The sequence below is a fragment of the Anomalospiza imberbis genome, chromosome 1, assembly GCF_031753505.1.
Source record: "Anomalospiza imberbis isolate Cuckoo-Finch-1a 21T00152 chromosome 1, ASM3175350v1, whole genome shotgun sequence".
Taxonomy (NCBI): Eukaryota; Metazoa; Chordata; class Aves; order Passeriformes; family Viduidae; genus Anomalospiza; species Anomalospiza imberbis.
In genome coordinates, this window is record NC_089681.1 from 18897340 (window position 1) to 18923260 (window position 25921).

General features: G+C 35.4%; 1 protein-coding gene across 10 annotated transcripts in view; it reads right to left on the reverse strand.

Moving 5' to 3' along the window:
- OXR1 (oxidation resistance 1) overlaps positions 1–25921 on the reverse strand; it is a 260222-nt gene that overhangs the window by 24277 nt on the left and 210024 nt on the right. For all 10 annotated transcript variants that reach the window (XM_068182992.1, XM_068182984.1, XM_068182973.1 and 7 more), the window contains 4 exons: positions 17511–17695; positions 13519–14303; positions 9715–9883; positions 6442–6604 (listed from right to left, as the gene is read on the reverse strand). In XM_068182992.1, the coding sequence (XP_068039093.1) occupies positions 6442–6604; positions 9715–9883; positions 13519–14303; positions 17511–17695 (1302 nt within the window). The remainder of the gene's footprint in view (positions 1–6441; positions 6605–9714; positions 9884–13518; positions 14304–17510; positions 17696–25921) is intronic.

Consider the following 25921-nt stretch of genomic DNA (forward strand, 5'->3'; position numbering starts at 1 on the left):
ACTTAATTACAGCTGCAAACTTTAATGGGAATGAATGCACAAGTAACTTTATGAGACTCCCTGACAGTGTTTAGCTGCTCAGCCCTGCAGCAGCAGCCACCCCCACGAGCTGGCAGCTGCCCACAGCTGGGAGCATCTGCTGCAGAGGGAGGGAGGCAGAATCTGAGCAGCACCAAGACACAGCACATTCAGGGAAGTGGCAAAATTGTCACTCGCGACAGATCTTCACCCCAGCCACAGAAAGAAGCCCACATGAGAAATCTGACCTCAGTAACAACACTTAGTTAAAGATTAATAAACTGCTCTTTTATTTTTTCATGTGTTTGGGGATTACAGTACTGATCTGTTAACTGGAATCAGAATCTCATATCCTGTTGCAATTAATGTAGGCCTTGCCATCAGTGTTCTTAATAAAAGATTCTAGTGAGGAGCACAAGCTCTCACATTACATCTGTGCAGAACAGTAGCAAACACTTAAGTGCATCCACCTATTTCTTACATTGACAATGGAGCAACAGAAGATGTATCTAATGACATTGAATTATGATCTTGTTATTGTCATTGTTAATTCACAACCAAGATGAAGATCTCTAAACAATCAATGTGCAGTCCTTTCAGTAATTTTACCTCACAATGTCATTTCTACTAATAAACTAATCTGTCTCAAAAAAAAAAATCTGTCTCAGAGAAAAAGGAGAGTGACAATAAATAAAGGCACAACTTACAGAATGTCTTAATTCCTCTCCAAACCAATTACCTGGTTTAGACCTTTTGCCATACCAGATTTTAACTTATGACAAGATTACATAACACTGAAACAGGGCAGTAAGCATAGTAACCCTCAACTTCAGTAGGAAGACTGGACACCAGGTGTGGAAAAAGGTTTTTGCAGCCAGATAAGATGGAACTATTTTCACATCGTCACTAACAATGTCCTGATACCACAGCAACAGAAAAGTTGTGACACTGAATTCCTACAATCCCTACATTTAGCATTCATGCTTTTCGAGTGAGGTTACATTAGTGGAAAAGATATTTCCTGTGCTCCATTCCTCTTAAGAAACAGAGGTTAGCCTAGAAGGATAACAGGACAGGTGGGAGGGGGCATAATTACTCAATTTATTTACAACTTGCTGTTGACTCCACATGAATAAGTGTAAAGTTCAGGAGAAATGAAGTTAGAATGCAGTTGAAATAAAAAAAATAAAAAAACAAACAAACAAACAAAAAAAAAAAAAAACAACAAACAACAAAACCACTAAAACCTTACAAAAAGCTATCTCCTGTAGTGTCAACACAACATGGACTGGCCCAGCTTCTTAACTTCTCTTGGCTGAGAAAATTTCCATAAGAAAGGAAGTCTAATTTGAGAAGTCATCCTTTGTTTCCTGTCAACAGCTTAAGGAAAGGGAGGGAGAAAAAAACTGAAGTATTTTTCCATCACAAAGATTTTCTGAGGACTTTCAAAGGTATGCTGAAAGCCATTAAGAATCTCAAAAGCACAAGTTTTTTAGCTAAATGGCTCTGTTTTAACTCTTAGCAGAAGGACCATTCCAGATGCCTCTATCAGATACATGAAATAGCCACCAATTACAACTGCACATTCAGAACTCCAACTACAGGACAGCTCCAAGCCATCAAAACCTCTGAATTTCCACTTACAAGTTCTAAATAGATTCAAAATAGATTAAGTAGTGACAAAAAATACAGCAAAACAAGAAATACCCTAATGCATGAAGTTGAGAGACAGTACAATATCACTCATGTTAATTGCAAAAGCAAGAATGAAAGTTACCAATCTCTGCAAAGAGCATTGGATTACGTAAATAGACAGTCCTTTTCTCCAACCACAACAAATTAACAGAAACATTCCTACTACAGCACATGACTGCTAGAATTGAAGAGATTCATCCTCCAGTACAAGAGCAAAGCCTATTAGAAATTCTGTGGTAATGCACAGCAACACATGCATAGTGACACATCCAATTTCTACACTGACAATACACGATGTAAAAACCAAATAAACATCTAGCTTGTATATCCAATTCATTATCATAAAGAGACAGCCTTTCCAGAAACATATTGGAAAAAATATTCTTCTGAAGACTGTTAGCATGGTTGATCTTTACACATCCTGTGCAATGTTTCACTCAAGAAGCCTACAAGTTTCAGGCTTCCTCTTCCCTGCTCATCCAGTATTATCCAGCTTGTCATACAGCATTATGTTCATATCACATTTTAAAATGCAAGACACAACAAGCAGATGCTGCACCAGCATCCAAGCACTGAAGTGTACAGTAGAGAATGGAACAAAATTTACAGAAGGAACAGGATTAAGAATACAAAAATTTAAGACAGCAGTGCATTCTAAAACTGCAATATCCACTTTAATATAGAAATGTTGTAGGTTTCAGTCCAGATCCAATAAAGAACTTAACATATGAAAAAGGTTTCAAGACTGGAATACTGCACATAGATGCTTATCTAACCAGGAGACAATAGCTATTTGTGAACTTCACATCTCCATAAATACACAGAAATAGAATTCTGAGACACTCCAGAAATTACAGCTAAGTAATGTTGGATTGCTGAGTGTCCAAGCCAAATAGCATTTCAAGGAGACAGAACTTCAGTTGCAACTAATAGTTTGATCTAGTAAGCATTTTCAAACCACATCTTAAGTTCTAACTGAAATTCAGTTGGATAAGTGAGTTACTGCTTTCCAGAAACATTGTATCCATGTTTTCTACAGACATTCAATAGGCAAAACCAAAAATAATTAGTATTAAATACATGTCCAGAACATGACCTACCATGTCTAGGAAAAAATATTTGCAAGTAACTATCAACTCAATCTTCATTTTGGAAATTAACTTCTAGACAGTTTAAAATCAAAATTTCTCTATTTCCTCCACAATGAACAATGGTAATGAAAAAAAATCAAACTGATGAGCTTCCAACTACTTTAAGACCAGTTTGTAGGTCCTAAGACAAGAAATTTCCTGTTTTCAAATATCTTGGGAATGAGTATTTAGATTTACATGGACAGTAAGTACGACTCAATCTTGAATAATGGCAATGAGATCAAGTGACAGTGAAGGGAAAGGAAGAATCAATGCTTTAAACAAGAATTACTCTAATGCTGAGCAATTCAAGTGTTTCCTTAACAGATTTCAGGTTTAAATGGGAACCTACTAAATACACAACCTGAACTTAAAAAGGAAACAAGATTACATCGTAAGTACCAATTGAAATTGTTTCTGAGACACTGCACAACAGAAGGAGTCAGCTTGCTGTAAAGTCTTGCCATGTTTGGATGCAAGTACAGAATATGCTTAGGAGAACGAGTTTGTTTATTAACACATAACTGTATTCATCATTTGTACTAACAGATATAGAAAGCCATTACCACTTGAACTTAAACACATCAAGTAAAAAAAGAATACCATGATAAATATACCTTATAGCTCAGTACAGATGGTAAAAAACAGCACCAAAACAACCCTGAAACACAGCCAAAACAAAAAACCCAACAACCCCACACAACTCAAAACACCCTCTTTCTTAGCCCATTCACTAAAAGTACAAGATAAAAGAGATATTCGAGAAAAATGGATGGGGATAACACAACTGAGAATTTAGCATCACTTTCATTTCTTAGTATATTAAATAAAGTTACTGCCTATCTATTTCTACCACAGACAAGTCATTAGTATGGGCTGATCTTAAGTGAAAAAGTATCCTTTTTATAAAGCTTTGCAAATGAAACAGGCAGGAAGACCGACACTGAGCAGCAACATCAGCAACAGCAGCTACAAGGTGTCACAGATTGTTTCAAACTCTATCTGTGAATTAGTCACCTTTAGTGATGGTAATGTTAGACAGCAGTAGATTCATCGTTATTTCTAGTAATTTTCTATCAAGGGTGCAACACATAAAAAGAGAAAGTTACAAGGATTTGCTGGACTTTTTCCTGACACCATGTACAATGAAGTCTTTGATTAAGGTAGAAGCAAGCACACAAAAACTCAAGTTTGAGTAAGAGTTCAGTTGATTCATTATTCATTGATAAACTTAATAAACCAACACCTACTATCCCATAATCTTCCCATAATTTCTTTTCCAGTAAACAAGCATAGGTTTTCTCAAAGTGTATTGATAAAAAGCTGCACCTGAATGTATTAACAGAACTTGCAAAGAAACAAAAGCTGTTTCAGAGCACCACACCTGGGTTACCCATTAAACCTCTTCCCTGTTCTTCTATTTTCAAGATACTGTACAATGACAGCAGGAAGAACACGTTTTGGAAAAGAAAGGTACTCCACTACCTTCATCCTTTGGTAGATGAACAATACTTTATTGTGCATTTCCACTTCCCTTTCACCCAAAGTTCTCCTGTCCTTATGATCTGAAAAAGGTAGCCTGTTTTTCAGCCAAATACCCAGAATAAGACTTCAATTATACTGTTCACCTGCTATTTCAGATTGCACCTGGAGCAAAAACTGGCAGAAGAAAAGCTTGTTGCATTGAAGGAAGGAAGTATATTGATTGAAAATAATGACTGAAATTCAGTGGAAATAATGAGTGTGACAACAGCTACAATTCCCCACATTTACTCATATTTTCTAGCCTACATGTTAAAAGCCACTGAAATGCAGTTTTATGTAATGATAGCTCAAACCATCCAGTACTGTCAAGCATTTCTGATTAGAAAGTTTTTAAGAGCTTTCAGATTTGTGCTAAAAGTCAGTCATAGGAAGTCGCATTACATAAATTAAAATGCACAGAAGACCACATTAGCATATTTCTTATACTATTTCTATACAAGTTTTTATAAAGTTATCCATCTCACTAATCACATTAACATGTAAATCCGGAAAATTATTATTTGATAATATTAAGAGAGCCAAGCTTGACAATTTCACATAACACAAAGAGATTACAATATTTTTGAAATGTTTCCTATGACTGTTTCCAGAGAAGACCTAAATACAGGCTTAAGGTGTGGTTTCATTCTGTGGTAAATAACTTACAGATTTTAATAGTGCAAAAAATGTACTGCCTTAATTACTTTCAGAAATCGTTTCTAAAATATACCACATTCCATCATGAAAAAAACATTTTCACTATATTCAGTGGAAATTATTCTGTAGTTATATTAAGGTGCCAAATTACTGAAGAGCTCACTAGAAGAGAGATATACTGTGCTTTAAACCATAATGTAGATCACTATCCACTGATACCCATGCTCCAAAAGGTCAAATTTTAAAAATCCAAATACCTATAAAGGCTTTGAGCAAGTGTTAACACCAAAATACATTGCTGGGAAAAACTCAAGCAATACATATGCTGAAAATATGAAATTTAAAAAGACATGCTTTTATGATACTAATTTCAATGTCTCAAAGCAAAATTGCTCCATGGGAAATCACTGAGTTGCAGGGAATGTCTTGCAACCACGGCCTAAGTCTTCAACTAGCTACATTTAAACTTTCAGTTCAGGGTTCTACGGTTCTAAGTTTTGTAGCTAAGCAGAAAACTACTAGCTGTAGTTAGACTATTGCTGTTCTTTAAAATTTCTTTTACACTCTACATAAAACAGTGTAGACTTCCTTAATTTCAACATGTTACACTGCAGGGTAGGGGTAGGGGGAAGAAAAACAAAAGAAATCTTACAGTCAGAGATTGCAATTGCTGTCCCAAGACTCAAACAGTGCTGATGGGATACTTCTACAATATATATATGACAAGAATCATCAAACTTTTGACCAACACTTGAATGTACAAGACTGGAAGTGCTTTAACTGCACGTACACTACAAAACAAAACCACGTAGATGTGTAAAGATGTGTCCATAGAAACACAGTGGACACAGAGTCACATGAGAGAAATGTGCTTATTATTTAGAAAGAAAAGAAATAGTTCCAGTTATAATATATTTCTAAAATACACTCAACAGCATTATAATGTATTATTAAGTCAAAATTGCAAAATTAATTACTAAATTATTGAAAAGGCATGTCATTAATAGCTGTTCTTTTTCTCTTTTGCTGTCCCATCTGTTTTTAGAGTCTTTATACCAATAAACACTGAACACTTTAAATATAGGAATAATAAATATCAGAAAACTGTCAGTTTATGAGACTGAAAATTAAGTCTGCTTCACCAAAATTCCAACTTTGTTGCTCTACTCACATTCCTTTCCCTAAGAGGTTTAAGCTATAACTTGCTCCACACAAAAATGATTTGGAATTGTGAAATGTTGCTCTGATCTGATGTTGGAGCAAAGCATTAGGATGGCATAAATTGAACAGCCATGATCATGACAATCAGACTAATAAAGTGGGTTTTTTTCCCTCTTGGAAAGTATTTAATACAATTTTAATATATTCTTATGAGTGTATTAAAAAAAAAAAAATCTTTGCTACTGTTCTTCCTTACCTCCCATTCTTTAGCAGCATCTTCAGTACTCGATTCTTCACTAGTTTCAGGCTCTTCCTTCTTTTTTACCACTATAAATCCAGGTTCCCGAAGAGACTCCCCAGTATCTTCTGCATATATTTCTGGACTCCACTGGATAAAGAAGACATACAAGTGATCTGTCCTAGAAAAGTCAAGTTATGACACAGAAAAAAAAATAAGCTAAGTTTGTGATGTCTAATAATATTAAGTATTTAATAATATTAAGTAAATAAAAATACTTTATATTTTACTAGATATTAGAGACACATTAAAAAAATAGCTAGCTCTTTGGGTTTTTTTTTAATTTTTAAATATACAAAGCTGACTCTGTAGAAAAAAACCAGGAAACAAGTTGGCAATGGATTAGCTGTGATTTCACATACAAGTATGATCTTTCAAACACTTCTGTCCCATTGGATACCTCTGCTTAAAATTGAAGTAACTGCCAAAATAAAACACAAAGACTTCTTCATCTTATTTAGAAAGAGTTACATAAAACCAAACTAAATTAGAATTTAAAAAATGCCTGCAGATCTGTTTTCCCTATGCCTGAAGAACAGATGACAACTTCCAAGACAATCAGAATTATACAAATTGTGGGAAGTACTACAGATGTGGGGGAAGACTGCTGAAAGCATCCACATTATATATATACATGAATCATAAAATCATAAACTATTAACTATACTACGAACCAGAATTCAAAGTTACCTCATTTTAAGTTATGTGCCACAAATGGCACTGTTCTCCAGTTTATAAGAGCAAAATCACCCAAATTCACAGGAGGCAGTTATTTGCAATCCTAACAGATGTCAGTTTATCCTGTATTTGCTGCAGGTGCACAGACAGAGCACTCAGGAAAAGGATTTGCAATGCATTCACAAGTATCTCTTGATCATGGAAAGAGTCAGAGCTAGATCTTCATGGCTCTGGTTACAAGAGTTTGAATATTCCTTATGTCTTTCTTCAGAGGTATTTGCTATTTGAGCCTTTTTTCCTCCCTTCCTTAATAATCCTTGAAAAACTGAACACTTGAACAGGAAGAGATACAGAACTGAAAAGTTTCTCAAAAGTGTAGTTATATTTTTCATGCACCTTTGCCCAAAAGAATGCTGCACACCAGGTATGCAGTAACAGTCTCTGAACAGGGTCAGAGTTCTTCAGAATCAATCTTAACAAGGGTGATTCAGAATCACCCTTGTTAAGATTGAGGTTCCTGAATAACAATGATAAAAGTGGGGGGGAAGAAAAAGGAGGTAAATCTTCCTCTGGCAGTAGGAAAGAATAAAACATTCTGGATTGCACAAGGTTAGGTAAATTCTTTCACAGAAGTCAAAACCAAGAAGCTGCAGACTCCTCATGCACTGAATGAGGCATCAATTTTAAGTTGTCATGCAAGTATGAAAGTTTTTTTTAAGTCCTGATTTTAACTTTTCAAGAACTTTGAGTTATGTATAATTATAGTAGTTACAAAAAGTACATGAAACTTGATGCCTAAGGAACTATAAGATACTCCTCCTTCCCAGATTGGTTCCTTTGAGAGTAAGAACACTGAAGTAACACTTTTCTCTCTTTCATACTACTCGGTGACAAAGACAACTGAATTGGCACTAAGTATTTTCATCTATGCAGACTAGCACTCAGCAAGGTTAACACCAAATTAAAAAAATTAACACCCCACTATGAGGACATAGCTATTTCTTTACAAAAAACATCGGACACACATTGAATGAATAAAGAACTGATACTGATAGTACACTACTCCATTCAGTTAGACAGAGATCCTTCGCAGATGAAAATAATTTCCAAGGAGATCAGTACTGACTGAAAAATAAGAAACACTTCTTCCAAAATAGGTGATCACTTCTGCTTTATGCTGAAGATAAGTGCTTGCTACATTAGAAAATGAGCCAAAGAGACAGTAATAATTATAATCAACTAATCTAGATATCATTGCCATATATGAAACATTTATCTCTTTTCAAATTAAATATGATACTACTAGAACAAGCAGATTTGAGTTAACTGTAACCACAAGAGAACTCCTAGCGCAGACAGGATTAACAGCAGCAGAATTAGTGGGAGAGACCTTTGGCTCAAAACCTTTTGTCCTCTCCACCACTTAGGAGGTAGCAGGGGTGATGTTTAAAAGCAGGTTAGTGATGCACTACCATAAACTCAATTCTACCTGTTGGATAAGGATAATACTTTGCTGTAATTTCAGTCCATCACACATTTCCATCCATAGCGGACATAAATAAAAGACTACTGCCTTTCTTGTTGCACCCAATTTCAGTATAAAATAATTTTATTTCTGTAATCAACCTCTTCTCCTTTAGATTAAAGAACCCCGCTTACTTCTAATTTTCTTTATATGTTACACTTTCTAGGCACTAAATAGTCTTGCTGTTTTCCTCTGGACTCCCTCCAGAGGAAATTGGTTCAATTCCCTCCAGAGGAATTGATTCATATCTGTCCTCAACTGCAGTGCCCCAGCTGGACATTCTATGCCATTCAGCTCAAAAGAAAAGATAGAAAAGTGACTTGATCATTGCAGGTAGCTATTTATACCAGTGATAACTGATAGTTTTTTGTTTCTTTCTTTTCCCCTCACTCTTTGACAAGTATGTAACACCCCTAAAAAACCACTTTTGTGTTGAAAAGAAGTCACAGTTTCCTAGCAGTAAAGATAATTTCAGAATACGAGACTGTACCAGGGAGTGAGCATGAACAATCTCATGTCTTATTTGAATGAGTTCAACAAATTTAGCTATTTTTCCAGTAGACATGCTTAAGTTGGTTCATGGAAAGGTTTTGTGTTCCATATACAAAGATAAGACAAAGGAACCCCTGCTAGCTCTTCTGAACTATAAGAGGATTTTTAGAAAGTTTCCAAATAATGGGAAGCACAGATAATGACAAAAATTTTGCTGCAGAACATACTTCCTCCACCAGACACCACTTGAATCTTCCTTTCGTTACTTACTTGCTACAAACAAAAGCTTAAATAATATAATGAGAAACTATTTGCCAAACTTCCAAGTAACTCCAGTAAACCAGAAAAATGTCAGTAAGGTAATGAGGTACTCCAATGGCAAATACAATACAAGCCAATCAACAACATCCTCATACGCTGACCCTTTTTTGTGATTAGAGATACAGTCACTGCAAAACTTTGAATGGTGAAGCAAGAATAAAAAGCTCAAACACCTACTAGCAATTGCTGATTTTTACAGTTTAGCTCTGTCTTACCTTTCTTGTGGAACAGCAAACCAGTACTCATGTTTTTTGTCCCTTTGTGCATACTGCTGCATTGTTGCACTTGCTTGAGAAACAAATGTTTTTCTCATGGGTTTTCCAACCCTGAGACACAGAAACTTGTGAGATCGATGTCGTCTTTTTTCTTTCATAACAGAAGAACCTATTAATAAAGGCAAAGTAAGCTGTCCACAATGTACTAAAGAGCTTAACAAAATCATTAATTAATTTTATATTAGACAATTGAGGGATATAAGACATTTATGTAAGTAAGTAATGGGAGATGGGGTAAGATAAGCAGTAATAATAATCTGCCCTTTTATGTTATGAAAATCACAACAGCAGAATTAACTTAAGAATACAACACACTAAATAATTCTAACATTAATTTCTGCTTCCAACTACAGATCACATTGTTACAGCGTTTCATCCAAGCTTGCAAGTACTCAGACAGTGTTCTTGATGCATACTTTCAACACTGAATCACCATCCTCCCACTATTAAACAGCTATCCCATATATATGAAAAAGATACTGTGTTAAATATGTATTTAAAAAAAATATTTCTGTTAAATACGCTTGATTCACACGTATCAGAGCTGTTTGTTAGTTACTTATAATTTACAAGGGAAAACATTCTGGCCCTATTGATACAGGATTAAGACGAATTTTAATTTTTTAGCTATATCAAACATTTCAATGGTACAAACACCACTTCAGGATGAAGTATACTGGATGTTGCAGTACAGGATTTTTCTCTTTGGTAGTATATTGAATTGAACTAATAGAATTATGTGATTACCCTCAAGGTCTGAATTGTTAAGTCAGCACAAGGTAAAAGAAGAAGCCTTCTTAAAATTGTTTCTTTACTATATTTGCCAAATCCTCCAGCCACAAGAGACTACTTTAAAGCAAGAAAGGAAAATGTAATTTTAAGAGCTATTATGATCAGTTATGACAATAAAGGGTTTATCCTAGCTCTGGTATTACATGTACATACAGATAGGTTTCAGTTTCCCAAGACACATTTTCTTTACAGCTGAAGCTCTCCTTCAGCATCCATGAAGACCACAGATCCACTAAGTACAGAAAATATCACCTTTTTGCTCTATAAACATTTTCTTAATGAGATTTTCATCATGAAGTTTAGAACAGCACTGTTCCACAAAGACTATTTTTTTTCTAGTAACTATTTAAATGTTTGCCTCCTAATTTTCAGTCGTGTTTTCAGTCAACATTTTAGAATTATACCTGCAGCATACAGTATAGTAAATTAGCCATAATAACATGCATTATTTGGAAGTATTTTAACTCAAGTATTTAAACTCAAAGGTAAATTATCAGATTAAAAAAAACCCCAACACTAAAAGGAAATAAAAATAAACAAAAAAGCCTGTTTCATAGGACTGGCATGCAAACTCTGTGGCAGTGTTAGATAAATACTCTTCAAATGATTTGATATTTGTGATTTTGGTCCTTCAGAGGCAGCACATTAGGACTTCCCTGAGCTCAGATAAGTGGGATTATGGTTTCAGCTATCATATGGATAAAAAAAAAACCAAACAATTTAGCTCTGCCCCAAGTCTCAAAAAGACTATTTCAGATGCTTTTTTTGTGAGTTCTCCAGTATCTTGTTGTATATTTGATACAAAATTAATGAGAAAATATTTCAGCAATGGCTACTGTCTCATGCTTCTACTGTCTCATGCTTCTTGCAATCTCTGCCAGTATTCAGCTAAGCAGCAAATATGTTGACATGCCATCATTAATGATATTTTAAATTGTTTATACACACACAAAATTATAGATTGTTACAATTTCTCCAAAGTATCAACCACATCAAGCTTTATTTCAGTCCAGTAGTTAACAAAGGTGTCTGTAAAAACAGAAGGTTGGGCAATAAAAAAAAATAAAAGTAGATACAAGCAAGACCTTTTTAGTTATTCTAAACTTGATGTGTCTACTCATAAGTATCTACTTGCATTGCATCACCTCAACATTCAGAACAAACATTTAGATCATTAATTCCAAACTCAAACAACTAGCCTCTGCAAAGTTCAAAAAACAATAGTTCTCAAAACCTAAATTCTCAAAAGCTGCCACAAAAGAGAAAAAAATCAACTAAGTTCCTGCTATATGAAAGAGACAAAAAGATTATCCAGATAAGTTATTGATCCAAAACTCATAGTATGACTACTTTGGAGTTTTATTTTGAGAAAAGTTACTTGAAAGTGTTTATTGTATTTCAAATTTTAAATGACCTGGTGTTCTGGTGTTTTTAGTGACCTACTGTTAACAGATGTCATATTCAGTCTGATGATTTTCAAGAGTTATAGATCAGATCTATGCTTTTACCTTGGTTCTGTTTAATCATGCCTGTAGAAGCTTCAAAGGTGAGAAATAGTACTTCATAATTTATTCATTTATTTGCATTCTGCTAACACAACATGCAAGAATAATAGCTGTAATAACTCCTTCTGAAATTGGACTGAATCGGTCCAAATCGCCAAGAGGCATCTTGTGCTTTTCGTGTCTTTTAATTTGTACTTTACTCCATCAACCTGGAGTGAGGCAGCAGCACTATGTGTATATAAGTTTTCTAGACAGCACTCTTCTGTAAGACTGTATGCAGACACTTTTTTGGTTATATATATATATATATTTACTCTGCAAATATACATGTCACATAACACACGAACAACCTGCAGTCAGTCAATGATACAATCTTACAAAAAACCAAAATTAAGGCATTTAATGCAACTGAGTTGCAAATATTAATTTGTAAGAAAAGCAGCAACTGTGCCAAAGAACACTTAGTACCTGAATTTTTTTTAAGTTACAACCAGCAACTACTGCTAGCTGACATCTGCTAGAGGTATTAGAAAGTACTACTAGTAAGTATATTAGAAAGTAGCCCGAAGTATTAGAAGTACTTCTAATATTTACAGCATAAAAGCCAAATTTATCACAGAATGATGCAGGTATTCATCTGCTTCAAATTTCAAAATTCAGTTACTTCCTTAAAAGATGAAAAAAAACCCAACCCAACCAACAAAACCATTTTATAAGATTTTGAAGTGTAGATGAACTTCAGTTAACCAAAGAATGTACTTCTATTCAATATAATTTCAACTTTAATAATTATTATAATAAATTTAACCTTCAAATGCACTTCACTTACCTTTAATGCCTGTCACACACTAACAGAGCCTTTTCTAGTTGTCCAAATATTGCACAATTAAAAGAAATAGTTCAGTTATCTCCATTAGTATGATGGGAAGACATCAGAAAGTAAGTTGTGAATTTTTTAGAAAGCAAATTCAAATTTATCCAGAAGCACATTTAAGTTGTTTAAAGGCACAGCATATTTCTGTATGATAAAAACTTGAACAGACTTTAAGGGTAATTTCCAAATAATAATCCCAGGACCCTGATCTTTGCAGAAGAATCAAGGTACTCAAGAAATAAAACCTGTTCACTGTATCCACAGCACTAGTTTCCTAAAATCTAGGCCTTATTTTTCCTGAATCAAGCTTTTTGGATGCTTAACCTTGTTCTAGTCAGCATCAAAGTAAGACAAGATGCAAGTGAAACAGCATTCTGAAAGCATCAAATATTTTCTCCAAAGTTTATGTAAAGTTTAACTTTGGAGTATCTCCAAGCCAACGAGAAATATAACCAGCACATGGAGAGATGTGTTGTACAGAATGAAAAAAATCCAAAATTTCCATTAAACTGGAGGGTGATACATTTTAAATCTGAAGGTTAATACTCTACCCATGAATACCTACTGACTCACCTTCTAACCGCCCATCTCCTGCAGACATAGCTTTCTGACTGATTTCTTTTTGTGAATCCTGGTGCATGTTTTCTCTTTGTTGTTTTGTTTGTTGCATAGTGTGGGTCTTCCAGAGCTTGCGGAGTTCTTCAACTTCTGCCTCTGAGTCTTGACTTTGCTCTCCCACTACTTTTCCTTTGCTAGGTGTCTCTTTCTTTTGAGAGTCTGTGGTACCTTCACAAGCTGGACATTCCTCTTCCATCTCATTATCTGTTTTTTTTCCTAGTGAGGAATCCTGATCCTTTCCCACTTCTGTCTCCTTGCTGTGCTCCTCACTACCCTGTGACCTTTGCAAAGACTGCTGGAGGACTTCTGCAGTATTTTCACCAGGTTCCTGTCCCCTTTTTACAGACATTTTAGCACTTTCTGAAGTTAAGTGGGGACCAAACTGTTTAACACCTACAACCATTTCGGCACTGGGCTTTAAGTCACTGGCAGCTTCATTGGAGTCTGAAATGACTGTTAAACATTCAGCACTAGTCTGGTTTATTGTTTGGACAGATTCTGATGATGCTCCAGAAGATTTATCTTGTCGAAGCTCATCTGAGGAAACAAGTTCCTCACGTATTGGAGAGAGTTCTGATTCTGTGAACACATCTTCTGAAAGAGACTCCTCTGTGCTTCTTGGGGCAGTGCTAGCACTGTCATTGCCCGTGTCCCGAACCCTGGAATCTGTGTCATCTGTATTGCTCTTTGCAGCTTTCTTGGAATGGCCAAGTTCCCTTACTGACAGCTGTTCTACATCTCTGTTGAGCAAAATAAGAATATCGTTATAACAGGTACTTCTAAAGTATCAAGCTCTTTTCTTCACTGCTTTGTTCAAGCTCTTAAAACAAACAAACACGATTTCAACTTAATCCAGAGCATTGGTAATAAACAAGCATAAAATGTGATACCATCATGGTAAACGTGGCTGACCTTTAGCCAGCAAAACATAGCTGGGACTTTCCAAGTTCATGACATCACTTTCACAGGAAACTCTCCTATGAAACTAACAAGATTATGAGAGGCACTTCAAGTGTAAAAAAAAAAAAAAAAAAACAAAAGTAAAGCCAACAAAAAGCTACACAAAACCATAGTCTCTAAAGGTAAAACTCATCCACAGTTTTTTAGGTTTTGTCTCCCCAAGCAGTCAGTACAATTGTACAGACATGCCCCACCCTACAAGCTCACGACGTGAATGGCAGAAATCATCTGGTCTAACCTCAGATATCAAAGCCAGTAAATGCAGAACAGTAGAACCACCAAAGTATATCTCACTATTCTGCCCATAGAAAATACCTGAAACAGTGTTTAGTGTCTTCAGCAAGTACTTAACTTTGAGGATACCACTGTTTGGCAAAATAAATCCCAAACTACTTGACACAACAGAAGATGCTGATAAATAATGTAAAAAAAAAAAAAAAAAAAGCAATCACAAAAATTTATTTTACCCAGAGGAAATAATCTTGCTTAAACATGCCTTTCAAAATAAACTAAATAGAAATTCTATAACTTTTAGAAAAGTAAGGCTAGAAAGGTACTATGAACATGCTCAAGTAGACTACGGAACTCAAGCTTTTCCCTGTTGTCAAAAAACACCTGGGCAGTACACAGCCATCACAAAAAATTCTCATATTTAAACTTACTCTTGACTAAAGCTCTCTGTCAACTTCTTGGCTATCAGAAGCACATCAACTCTTCCATTGCCTAGTACTAAATGCTGTTAAGAAGCTTGTACATTAATCTCTGCTTTGAAGGACAATAAATTCACTCCACAGTCTCACAAAACTTCATATTCAGTTACATTAGATTACCAAGATGCTGTTAAAATTCAGGATGTTTGCACCCTCTTATCTAAGCATTAACATGAAACTTGTAGTAAGCTTTATCTAACTGAATGATTTTGCTTACAAAGCATGTGGATTCAGCTTTAGAATTCACTACCTATTAGACTAGGCCATTTCTTTAAATTTGGAGGATTATGCACAATGTAAGGTTCATGAAATCTGTAAAACATCTGAATGCGGCCAGACATTTTTTGTCCAGTTTAAGCACAGATTGTGGCTCAGATATAGAAACCATACAACACGGAATTTTAGTTTTAAGAACCAAGGCATCCATTGGGCTTATGACCATTTTCCATATCAACAATCTGAATACTGAAAATAAGATTGCTTTCCCAAATTTAAGCAGGTTTGACAGCTGGAAAAATTGAGAGAGTGGAAGAAGGTTAACTACAACAGTGGAATATGTAGGAAAAAAAAAAAACAATGAGAAAACATTATTTAAGTGTAAAATACCTCAAGTCTTGTCAGATCTAGCTGAAGCTGTTAGGACTGCTGTTTAGATATTAAAGATTTGATTTTCTGTTTTCCCCCAAATTTACAAATATGCCTCATGTTTAGCTAAGGCACAAAAGTACAGGGATTGAAGAAAATGCCAGCAGCTAGTGTTCCATTCACTAGTTTATACAGCTGACAAGAAAGATAAACCAAATTGGGCAAACAGGCCTCTGAATGCAGAGTATGACCTTTCATTAGCAGACATTTTCATTCCATATGCATTTATATTATAAACAAATGAGAAAATGCATGTGCTACAGAAGCACAAAAATCAGTGACATCATTAACAAACTAAGCATTTTAGAAAAATACTTGCTTTCCAACTGCAATAACATGATTCAAGCATAGTTATCTAATTTGTTCCACTGTGTATCAATTGAAATAGGAACTGTGAGCTACGTTTTAAAACTCAGTCTGGAAAATAAACTTCCAGAAAGAAATTCTGCTGAAGGCATCATCATTCTACATCAAAAGCCCCAAAAGTAGTACTGTAGCAACATGTATTTCAGTTGCCCTTTCAATAGACACATGACATTGGGCAGCAAACAAGACCGTGCCAAGATAACCGTTCATTCCCAGGTTTATGACAAAACTGATCTCATAAATGATATGAGGCAACTTACTACTTGTGAGTGTCCATATTGTTAAGATTATCAAGAAAGATGTGCCTGGGGTACTACCTATATGAACTGTAAGAGGATATTTTTAAGAGTTACTGAGTATCTTAAAAAAATTCAACTATTTAAGTAGGGTACAGTGTTACATGTCAAGCAAACAGCTTTATACTCTCTTGGTAAAAGATGACCACTTCCCTGCTGCTAGATAACTGAGGCAGTCTGCAAATGTTTGTGCTGTATGGGCTGCGACAGGTAAAGGTGGAATGATTTATTTTTTTAATCCTTTTTGGATTTCAAGACAGAATTTATCTTTTTCTAATGACAATACAAAAGCTCGACATAAAAAACCAGAGAGAACAGAACAAAGATTTCTCACAATGCTCTTTAAAGTTGATTTTAAATGTCTGCTGCACTAAACACCTGTGCTTAGACCTCACCAATCCAAATTCACTGTTTACTCCAAAAAAAGACTACACCTAAAGGTGAATATGCAGTTCTTCCCCTAGCCATAAAGGGAGAAAAATATACTCCTAGGCCCATGATAATATATACAAATCTTAGAAAATGAGTTTAAATAATTTGTCAGAGCAACAAGATTGAGAAGCAAGTGAAAAATGCTAAACAATAAAAAATTTATTCCTAAAATTGTCAAGCTGCACTTTCTTATTGTGAACATCAGTTACTTAAAATTACCGAAGAACCAAACAGCATCTACTACTGTTTCCATAGTGGGGAAGGGGCAGAGGAAATTATGTGGTACCACAGATCTTTATAAGAGATTACTGGAGGAAATTAGAATCCATGTATATAGAAGATGATTTAGCCTGTATAATATATATGATGTGAGAACTGAAGGTAAAGCAAACTTTCTATAGAATCTTTCCAAGCCAATCTTTGATATCCTTTCCTAACAAGAAAAGAAGGAAAATGCTAGTTTGCTAGTTTTATATGGTCAACAATGTGGCTACAGTTCAGATTTACTCAAAGCTTTACAAATACTGTTCTATCTTACATGTTTAATGACTCCTTAATTTTGCTGTCCACAATTTCCTTATACAGAGCAGCTGACATCACTTCTTCCATTGGACACATGATGCCATATTCTTCACAGCCATTCTCTTGGACCAGAGGATCCATTTTATGAGGATCAAACATTATATTATTTGGCGTCACTAGCAGCACACCATTGACCGTACCCTAAAATGAGAGGGAAAAGAAGTGGTAATTTTTCTCCTTCAAATTCCAGTTTATTCTTCATTCTTCAGTAGGAAGAAGGTGTTTTCTATTTTTTTCTTTTTAAATAACGCCATTTTAAATTTATATTTAAGCAGCCTGTTATGTTACTGAGTCACTGTTAAAGACAAGAAACTAACTTTTTCTGGGAAAGAAAATTAATACCACCTGCTTTCTCAAAAGAAAATAATTTTATTCCTCACAACTAATCAATAATTGGTTTTAGTAAAGTAAGAGAAACCTTACACACTGGAGAATACACTAAACAGCTCCTCTGAGATAAGGAGACACCCTTCCCAGAAAACCACAGGGCTTAATTGGTAGGTTTGAAAGCAATTTTTGTCTAAAACTTGATTCTTAACTCTTCTCTCTCACTTTCTAGTATTTATTTAGAGAGACCTTAAAAACCTATCATTTATCTTAATTTATTTTACACAAAAGTAATAGAGAGGCTGATACAAGTCCTTCTAACTTAACAGACACGTTGACTGATGGGACAAATGCATTTATAGAATGAAATTAGAATAAAAAATACTCAAGATTATTAAAGATGAAACTTTGGATGGTTTTAATCACAATTATACTGCTGTAGTACATGAATGCAAGTAGAGTTTAAACTTTAACTATGAAAAATTTTGAGATTGATATTCATACTATGAATTATAGGATTCTTATACAAGTATAAAAACAGTTAGTGTACAATATGTTGAACTTTTTTTCAACAAAAAAAGTTAGCAATACGTGCAAACAGCAATTGCCTGATACAGAAATTCATTTAACTGTTGGAACAGTAGAGTTTGAGCTGCAACTATGAACTGGAGAAAACCTAGCTTTAAGTAGAGTGACAGGAATACTTCAGTTACAGATCTTGACTCCTAAAGACTTTACAAATCTGGTCAGACATTCCAAACTTTCATGCAAGAACTCAGTTCACAAGCTGTTGAAGGAATTAAATATTTATTTTACTGATAACACATTCATAGCTATTATAAACAGTTTGTATTGGAGGAGATTGTTTTCAATTTTGTTTCAAGAAGACATTAGCACAGCACAAACACAGAAACAGTTCTTCCAAACTCAAGAAATTTTGTTCCCAGGTGTTGGTTGTTGATCTTCACAGTAGGACTATGAAGATGACAAGTAGTACAAAGAACAGTGCAAGTTATTAAAAAACCCCAAAACAAAAGTGTTATTAAAGTCTCAACAATGACCAATGTTATTTCTAGTACAGAAAAATGAAGACATGTCTCAAAAGCAGCCCAAGGATCTGTACTTGAGTCTTTTAGTTGTTCAGTGCTTAATCAGATTTCATATAAATCTTTTAGAGTGCAACACATGTGCTGAAGACTTTGAAGTCAGCAGAAGACATCTATATAATTCCAAGGTGTTTAAAGTACCAAAAGAAGATTGTTACAGGCATTTCTTTCCTAGTGCTGTACTCTGGAAATAGACTTTCAAGGCTGTCCTCCAAGAGGACAACTATCCAGAGAAGTCTACATTTTGTTATATATATTGTAGTCTAGAAAACAAATTTAACATGACTGCAGAAGTCAATGAGTCTATTCAGAAGAACAACTGCTTCTCTTTAAACCAATATAACTTCTGTAAATTCAGTACATAATTAAAACAAAAAAGCAACAGCTTTTCTACATCTGAGCTCTTTCATTAATGGTCATGAAAATGGAATTAATACTCTCTAGATCTGACCCAGAAATTGTCATTGTCTTGATGGCAGTTGGAATAGATAATCATTGTAGGTCCCTTCCAACCAAAATATCCTATTATATTCCTTCACTGCCCAAATACTTCATGTGGATCTTCAAAACAGCCAGGCTGAAGAGAAAATGTTAAGACTGTATGACTGCTCTATCCAAAGGATTTGAGTGTTCAATACCAACTTCCCAATTACGTATTACTCAGTAGAAAAAAAAAAAAAACAAAACCAGTAATTGATTTCATTAGAAAGCTCTCCATTTCCAGAATAATATTGTCTTCATTTGTCCACTATCTCATGAACCTTCCTTGATAAATTAAGTACACAGGAAGTGCTAAAGGTTTTGAGGCAATAAAGAGATATTTTTCTGTCAAGGGGTGTGCTGTCCCAACTAAGAGATCATTCATGTCAACAAGTTCCAATACTTTATAACTTGCTTTCAAGAGCACAAATATGACTGCTTCAGCTGACAGCACAGGCCAAAAATTGATTAAAGAAAAAAGCTTATCTGAATATTAAAGAGTCACATCATCAGAGTAACATGTATGAAGAACCAGTTAAACATCAACCTCTCATTTCAGTTGTCTTGCTTCACACTTAGTTTTAGCAGTTCAGAAAACACCAACTTACCCCTCCCAAAGCCCACAAGCCAGCCTTGTTAGTATCTTAAGGAAACCCCATCATATCAAGGACAAAAATCTGTTCATGTGCAAGGCTACTCACTCATATAAGAAAAACAAGTTTAAGAGACCCTCTATTATAAACAGAAGGCTCCTAGAGAAGACTGACAATGACCCATCTAATGGCAAAGAATCACAAACTGGTACACTGACATGGCCTTAGCACATATGGAATTAAGGATTAAAGCTTACCTCTGCAGCCTCAAAGACACAGCTAGAACTAATAAAAGCTTATATTGACCTTAGAAGAATCTCTCAACAACAACAGGTAGGCAGACATTCAACATGAAAATTAACTGGAAAGTGTATTTTCATGTAAAATTTACTACAGCAATAGAAATTGAGAATTAAACACTCAGACCTAGAAGACTTTTATCTGGATTTGACAAAGTGGCTCATTAAACACTTCACTTGCAATTACTATAACAAAGTGAAAGATTATACAGGTATGTTGAAAATAATGGATTTATAGCACTTAACAACAGATGACCTATTTCATTCTTATCTATTTAAAAAACATAATGCAACGCTTCTGTTTCACAAGTTACCAGACATGGTCCACAGTTTGTAGATGAACACTTCAGGATACTTTTCTAGAGAAGAACTGCTGCCCCAAATTAATAAAAATTAAATTCCTAATAATATACTAATTAGTATTAGTTTTCATTATTTCCTCCAAGAATCACTGAATGTTAACCCAGGTAGCTAAGCAAGGCTCAGGTAAGAGCCAGATAAAGAAACATTTGTTTGGCTGCAGATTTTAGTTACTCTTTTTCAGACATGCCAATATTTCTGACACTTTCTCCTAAAATTTTTATGACTCTCACAGGAAAAATACCTTCTGTCTTTACTATCTTGTTTGCAGGAGTAAAAGCTTCCTTAAAACCTATTACTCAATAGATGTTTCTAGCATGGACAGAAACCAAGTGCTATTGATTCTGGGAGGAAAAAAGATCAGAACAAAACATACAAGTGGGAGCATACAAGCCTTTAGCCAACTGCTTAAGAGCTGCTCATTGCATTGCGCTAGTCTTCACTGAGAGATGAAAACTGCAGCAGCTCCTGCCTTTGAGAGTTAACACCACAGCTTTGCATAAGTCAAGAAAAAAATTGCATCTGTTCTTTAAAGGAAATACTGGAAACTTCATTTCCTTGTTGGAAATGAAGGATGAGATAGATTTCTGTGTTAGCATTCCTAATGTACATATCACAGTATGCAATGATGAACTCCTGAGCATTTTAGTATCAGGCACTCATTTAAGGTTCTAAAACAACTTTTCTGGTTACTGATATGCATTTTTGCACTATGGCAGCAAATGTCACAGTCATCTCATAAAATACCCAGGAATGGGTAATAACAGTGGCACCAGGAAATACCCTAAAGTATCTCTGTATCAATAGTGCGGCTGGCAGGACCAGGGCAGTGATTGTCACTCTGTACTCAGCACTGGTGAGGCCACATGTCAAATACTGTATTCAGTGCCGGATCCCTCAGTTCCAGAAGTACATCGAGGTGCTGGAGCAAGTTCATAATAGGCCAGTTGAGCTGGTAGATGGTCTAGAGATTAAGTCTTGTGAGCAGCAGCAGAGGGAGCTGGGCTTGTTCAGTCTGGAGAAGAGCAAGTTCAGGAGGGACCTTATTACTCTCTACAACTATGTAAGAAGAGATTGACGCCGGGTGGGCACTGGCCTCTTCTCCCAGCAGCCAGGGACAGGACAAGAAGAAAAGGCCTCAAGATGTGCCAGAGGTGGTTTAGGTTGGGCATCAAGAGGAATTTCTTCACAAAAAGGATTATTAAGCATTGGAATGGGCTGCCCAGTGAGGTGGTGGAGCCACCATCCCAGGAGGTTCAAGTAATGACTGGATGTGGCACTTAGTGCCATGGTCTAATCGACAACGTGGTGATCAGGGAAAGGCTGGACATGACCTCAGAGGTGTTTTCCAGCCTAAATGATTCCATAATGCTGCTCTTGGTAAGTTACTTCCAACAAGCTAACCTGCCTTGCTATCTTACAACCACCAAAGACAACTGAGAGCCTAGTCTGCTCCCCATATATAATCTCCTCAGTTCCTTGCTTTTGGAGCAGGGAGAGAGTCCTCAAGCTCCTTCTCTGACCTGGTTGAACTACTGAAAATATTTTCAGTGTGAATATATTCTTCAAAGCGAAGAATATCACAGGCGCTTATTTATGAAAAACAAAGGCCTTTCTATGCCTTTGTCTACCAATATTAAGAAAAGATGAACCCAGCTTCTCCTTTATGGGCTATTAAGTTGGATCTTCAGCCCAGATCCCTTTAAAATAAATCAAATACTCACTTAACATTTCAGAAACAGCTATTTGACTTATTTTTTTTACAAATTCATTTTTTCAAACTAGCCACAAGAATTATTCGAATTATGTTGAATTTTTAATTGAATATTATTTGAATTGCATTTTAATTGAGTATTATTTGAATTATGTTATTTGAACATTGTTATTGTTAAAAGATCTGCAAATCAGAGCACAAACTCAAGTAAAAACACTGGACAATGGCATGCACACTACCAACTGCTACATGACTCCAGTACACTGATGTTTGTTCTAATCTCCTAATTTTCTAGTCCTTGGGGAAAAAAAAAAATTAAAAAATTAACATCTATAAACAGCTCAATTGTTGCTACAGAACCTTGGGAAACAGCTTTTTAGGGCATCCTCCACAAAATAACCAATAACTTGTTTCTCTTGGACCATAATTACTAAGTAGTTTTTGAGAGAAAAAAATACTAAAAATACTGTCTATGAAAATTAAATTCAAATTAGACTCTGCATGTAGCTACTAAGTAGTTCAACATGATACTGTTACAGGAAGCTCTGGTTCTGGAACAAAACTCCTCAAAATAGCACTTGCAGAAATCAAGTTTCCTGTGAGCAATAGATTTTAAAGACATGAAATAAAATTCTGTTCAGGTGAAGTTCAGATTTAAGATCCTCAAAGAGAAATGCTAAGCCACTCTATTGCTAAAAACCATGTGGAAATTCTAGGTTATTAAAAAATAGATCCCTTGAGTCTTAAAGCTGGTCCAGAAAATATTAATCCAGATACATAAAAACATACACATTGAAAGTAGACTAAACTGCACATGCAGACATTCAGTTCTGAATCAGTCTTCTTACCATTAAAATTCCTTACACCTCAGGCAATGGAAGCTCTAACTCCCACACAATACCTCAGATGGAAATCTAAACAATCATTATAAAGGGAGGTTTAGAGTCAAACTATCACATTGGTGAGCCCACACATTAAAATTAAGCAGTTCAGTAAAACAGTTCTAAGAAAGTTTGAAAGGACTTCTAACAAGAAGTTTTCAAGAAGTTTTCAAAGATAAGGTCTCTAAATAATTCCATTATATTCTTGAACACACAAGGTTTAATAAAAACTAATTTATGATTTATGAGGCTTTTATAATGAAAAGAACATTTATGTTTTGTTTCTTGTATAAGTTTTGAACTTCATTAATGTCCTCCTTTTCACTTAATGAAGGATAAATGTGTGTTTTCTGTGCTTTCATTTCCAGGTCAGTGGTTTGAGTTTTTTCAAGCCTGAGTATTAGTAATTCTCCCTTACCTATTACATTTCAAAACAGTTAAGTAAGTTAGCAAAAATAATAAAGAATTCCAAACTTCCCTTACTAATTTCAGTTACAATCAAGCAAACTTTTTAAAGTACTTTTAAAAACTTTAAGTTTTTAAAGTTTCTTTTGGCTCAAGGAACAGTGCAGAGAATGAAAAAACCCACAGCAGCACACTTTTCTACAGTAGAAGCCAACAGTGCAGCTGTAAGACAGGGCACACCTATGTTCACAGTAAGCAGCAAGTCAAGGTGTGACTGCAGCACACTGGTCACACTGATTTTTTATCTGTACAGAATATTCACATGACCCTGTCTCTCACTGTGCTCAGCACCCTGCCTCTATCAGTAGCCATAACCAGTTAACATGGAGCAAGTGAAATGGACAGAGCAAGCATTCCAGGTTCCAAGCACTGCTCCTCAGAGAATTCCTCTGTGCTTGTCTAGAAAGTCACGTGTGATTAAATGCAACTCCAACCATATACAGAATAAGCGGTCTAAAAAAAGAGAGAAATGAGACAATCTTACCCTAATGAAAGCCCTTTTGCATAGACACTGAAAAATAGGCTTTCACTAGATTTCAGTCTACAAGTAGCAGTCACAGTGATGACACACTCCACAGCTGAAGCCCTAAAGAATGGCTAACTATGAGATTCAAAAATCACTTTCAGAGCAGAAAGCAAAGGCTGAAACTTTTAAGCTTTCTCCAGAAAACTTTTGCAAGTTTATCATCCTGCATCATAAGAAAATGTATCCAGGAGAGGCAAGACAAACATTCAAGAGGACATTCTTACAATATGTGGCACAAAGTCTAAATTACACGATACCCTACAAGATCTGGCACTCAAATCTGAGCAAGTCAGTATTCATTTTTCTCCCACCCACCTCCCCAGGTATCGATAGACACTGTAATGGGTTATAGAACTTTTTCAGAAACAGAATTCTCCCTGAAACTCTTCAAAAATAGGCTGTAATGCTGAAAGTCAATGACCATTAATACTCCTTGTAATATTCTGAGGAGAAATTACAGCATATAAATAATAGGCTGTAAATTTTAACCCCAGATTTTTTTCCAGTACATCAAATTTCTGACAGAGGCTCACATGTCTCAATTCCTCTGCATAACAGCATTTAAAACTGATAAGTAAGGATGTGCCTAGGATTAACCTAAAAAAGTCACTCACAGGCAGAATGCAGTGAATGAAAAAAAGCAAAGTAGAACAAAGTAAAAACCAAAGCTGTTCCAGTACTTGCCTCACCAACTCCTAACAAGTAGCTTTTGTCAATATACATATATTGTCAAAAGGCTTCAAGCCTAGACACACAGATTTGTAATCCTTTCCCCATCAGCCAAAAAAACTAAAATCGCAGTTTTAGGAGATTCTTATTCATCTGTTTATTATTAGTGTACCTTATCTGCAAACCTATTGCTGAACAACACAGAAACAGAAGTATTTCTACATACACATCTGAAGTTCAGGCACAGGAGGAAGTATTACAAGTACTTTGAATTTTATTGCATTCATTGAGTGAAGGCATTTTTCATAGATAAAGGGTCTAATAGTAATTATTCTGTGAAGTAGGGGAGCAATACATTTTGATTTTTGGTAAAGTGCTCTGAGATAATGGCAAAACACTTTACCTCAGTCCCTAGAAGTCTGTGCAAGACTTGTGCACTTATGAGATAAACAGAGTTTAATTAAGTGTCACTAACTTGGGAGGCATTTTGTGTAATGATGCTATTGAGATAACTGTAACTGCTTCAAAGAAAAAAACAAAATCAAGGTTTCTACCATACCACACCAAAGGGTGAACAATACGGAACTTGTTTGCAGAATCAGAGGTTTAGTCTGCTCTCATTGTACTGCTTTAAAAAAAAAGAAGCAAGCAAAGTGACACAACTGTGTATTTTCTAGTACAGTTTAAGGCATGTTTTTGTCCACTGTAAGTAAAGAAAATTACCTATGAGAGATAGTAACGTAAGGAACAAACAGACCTCAGGCCCTCAACATACAAGAATTATGTAACAGAACAGCATCGGGGATGTCTGTCATGTACCAACTGCTTGCATCAATCATGTTCTGAACAAGAGGCCTGGAGAACCCAGAGGAAACAGTGAGTAAAAAAATTAATATATTTATACAGATGTAGGCATGTGAGTTGATTCCATCTATTCATCCCTGACT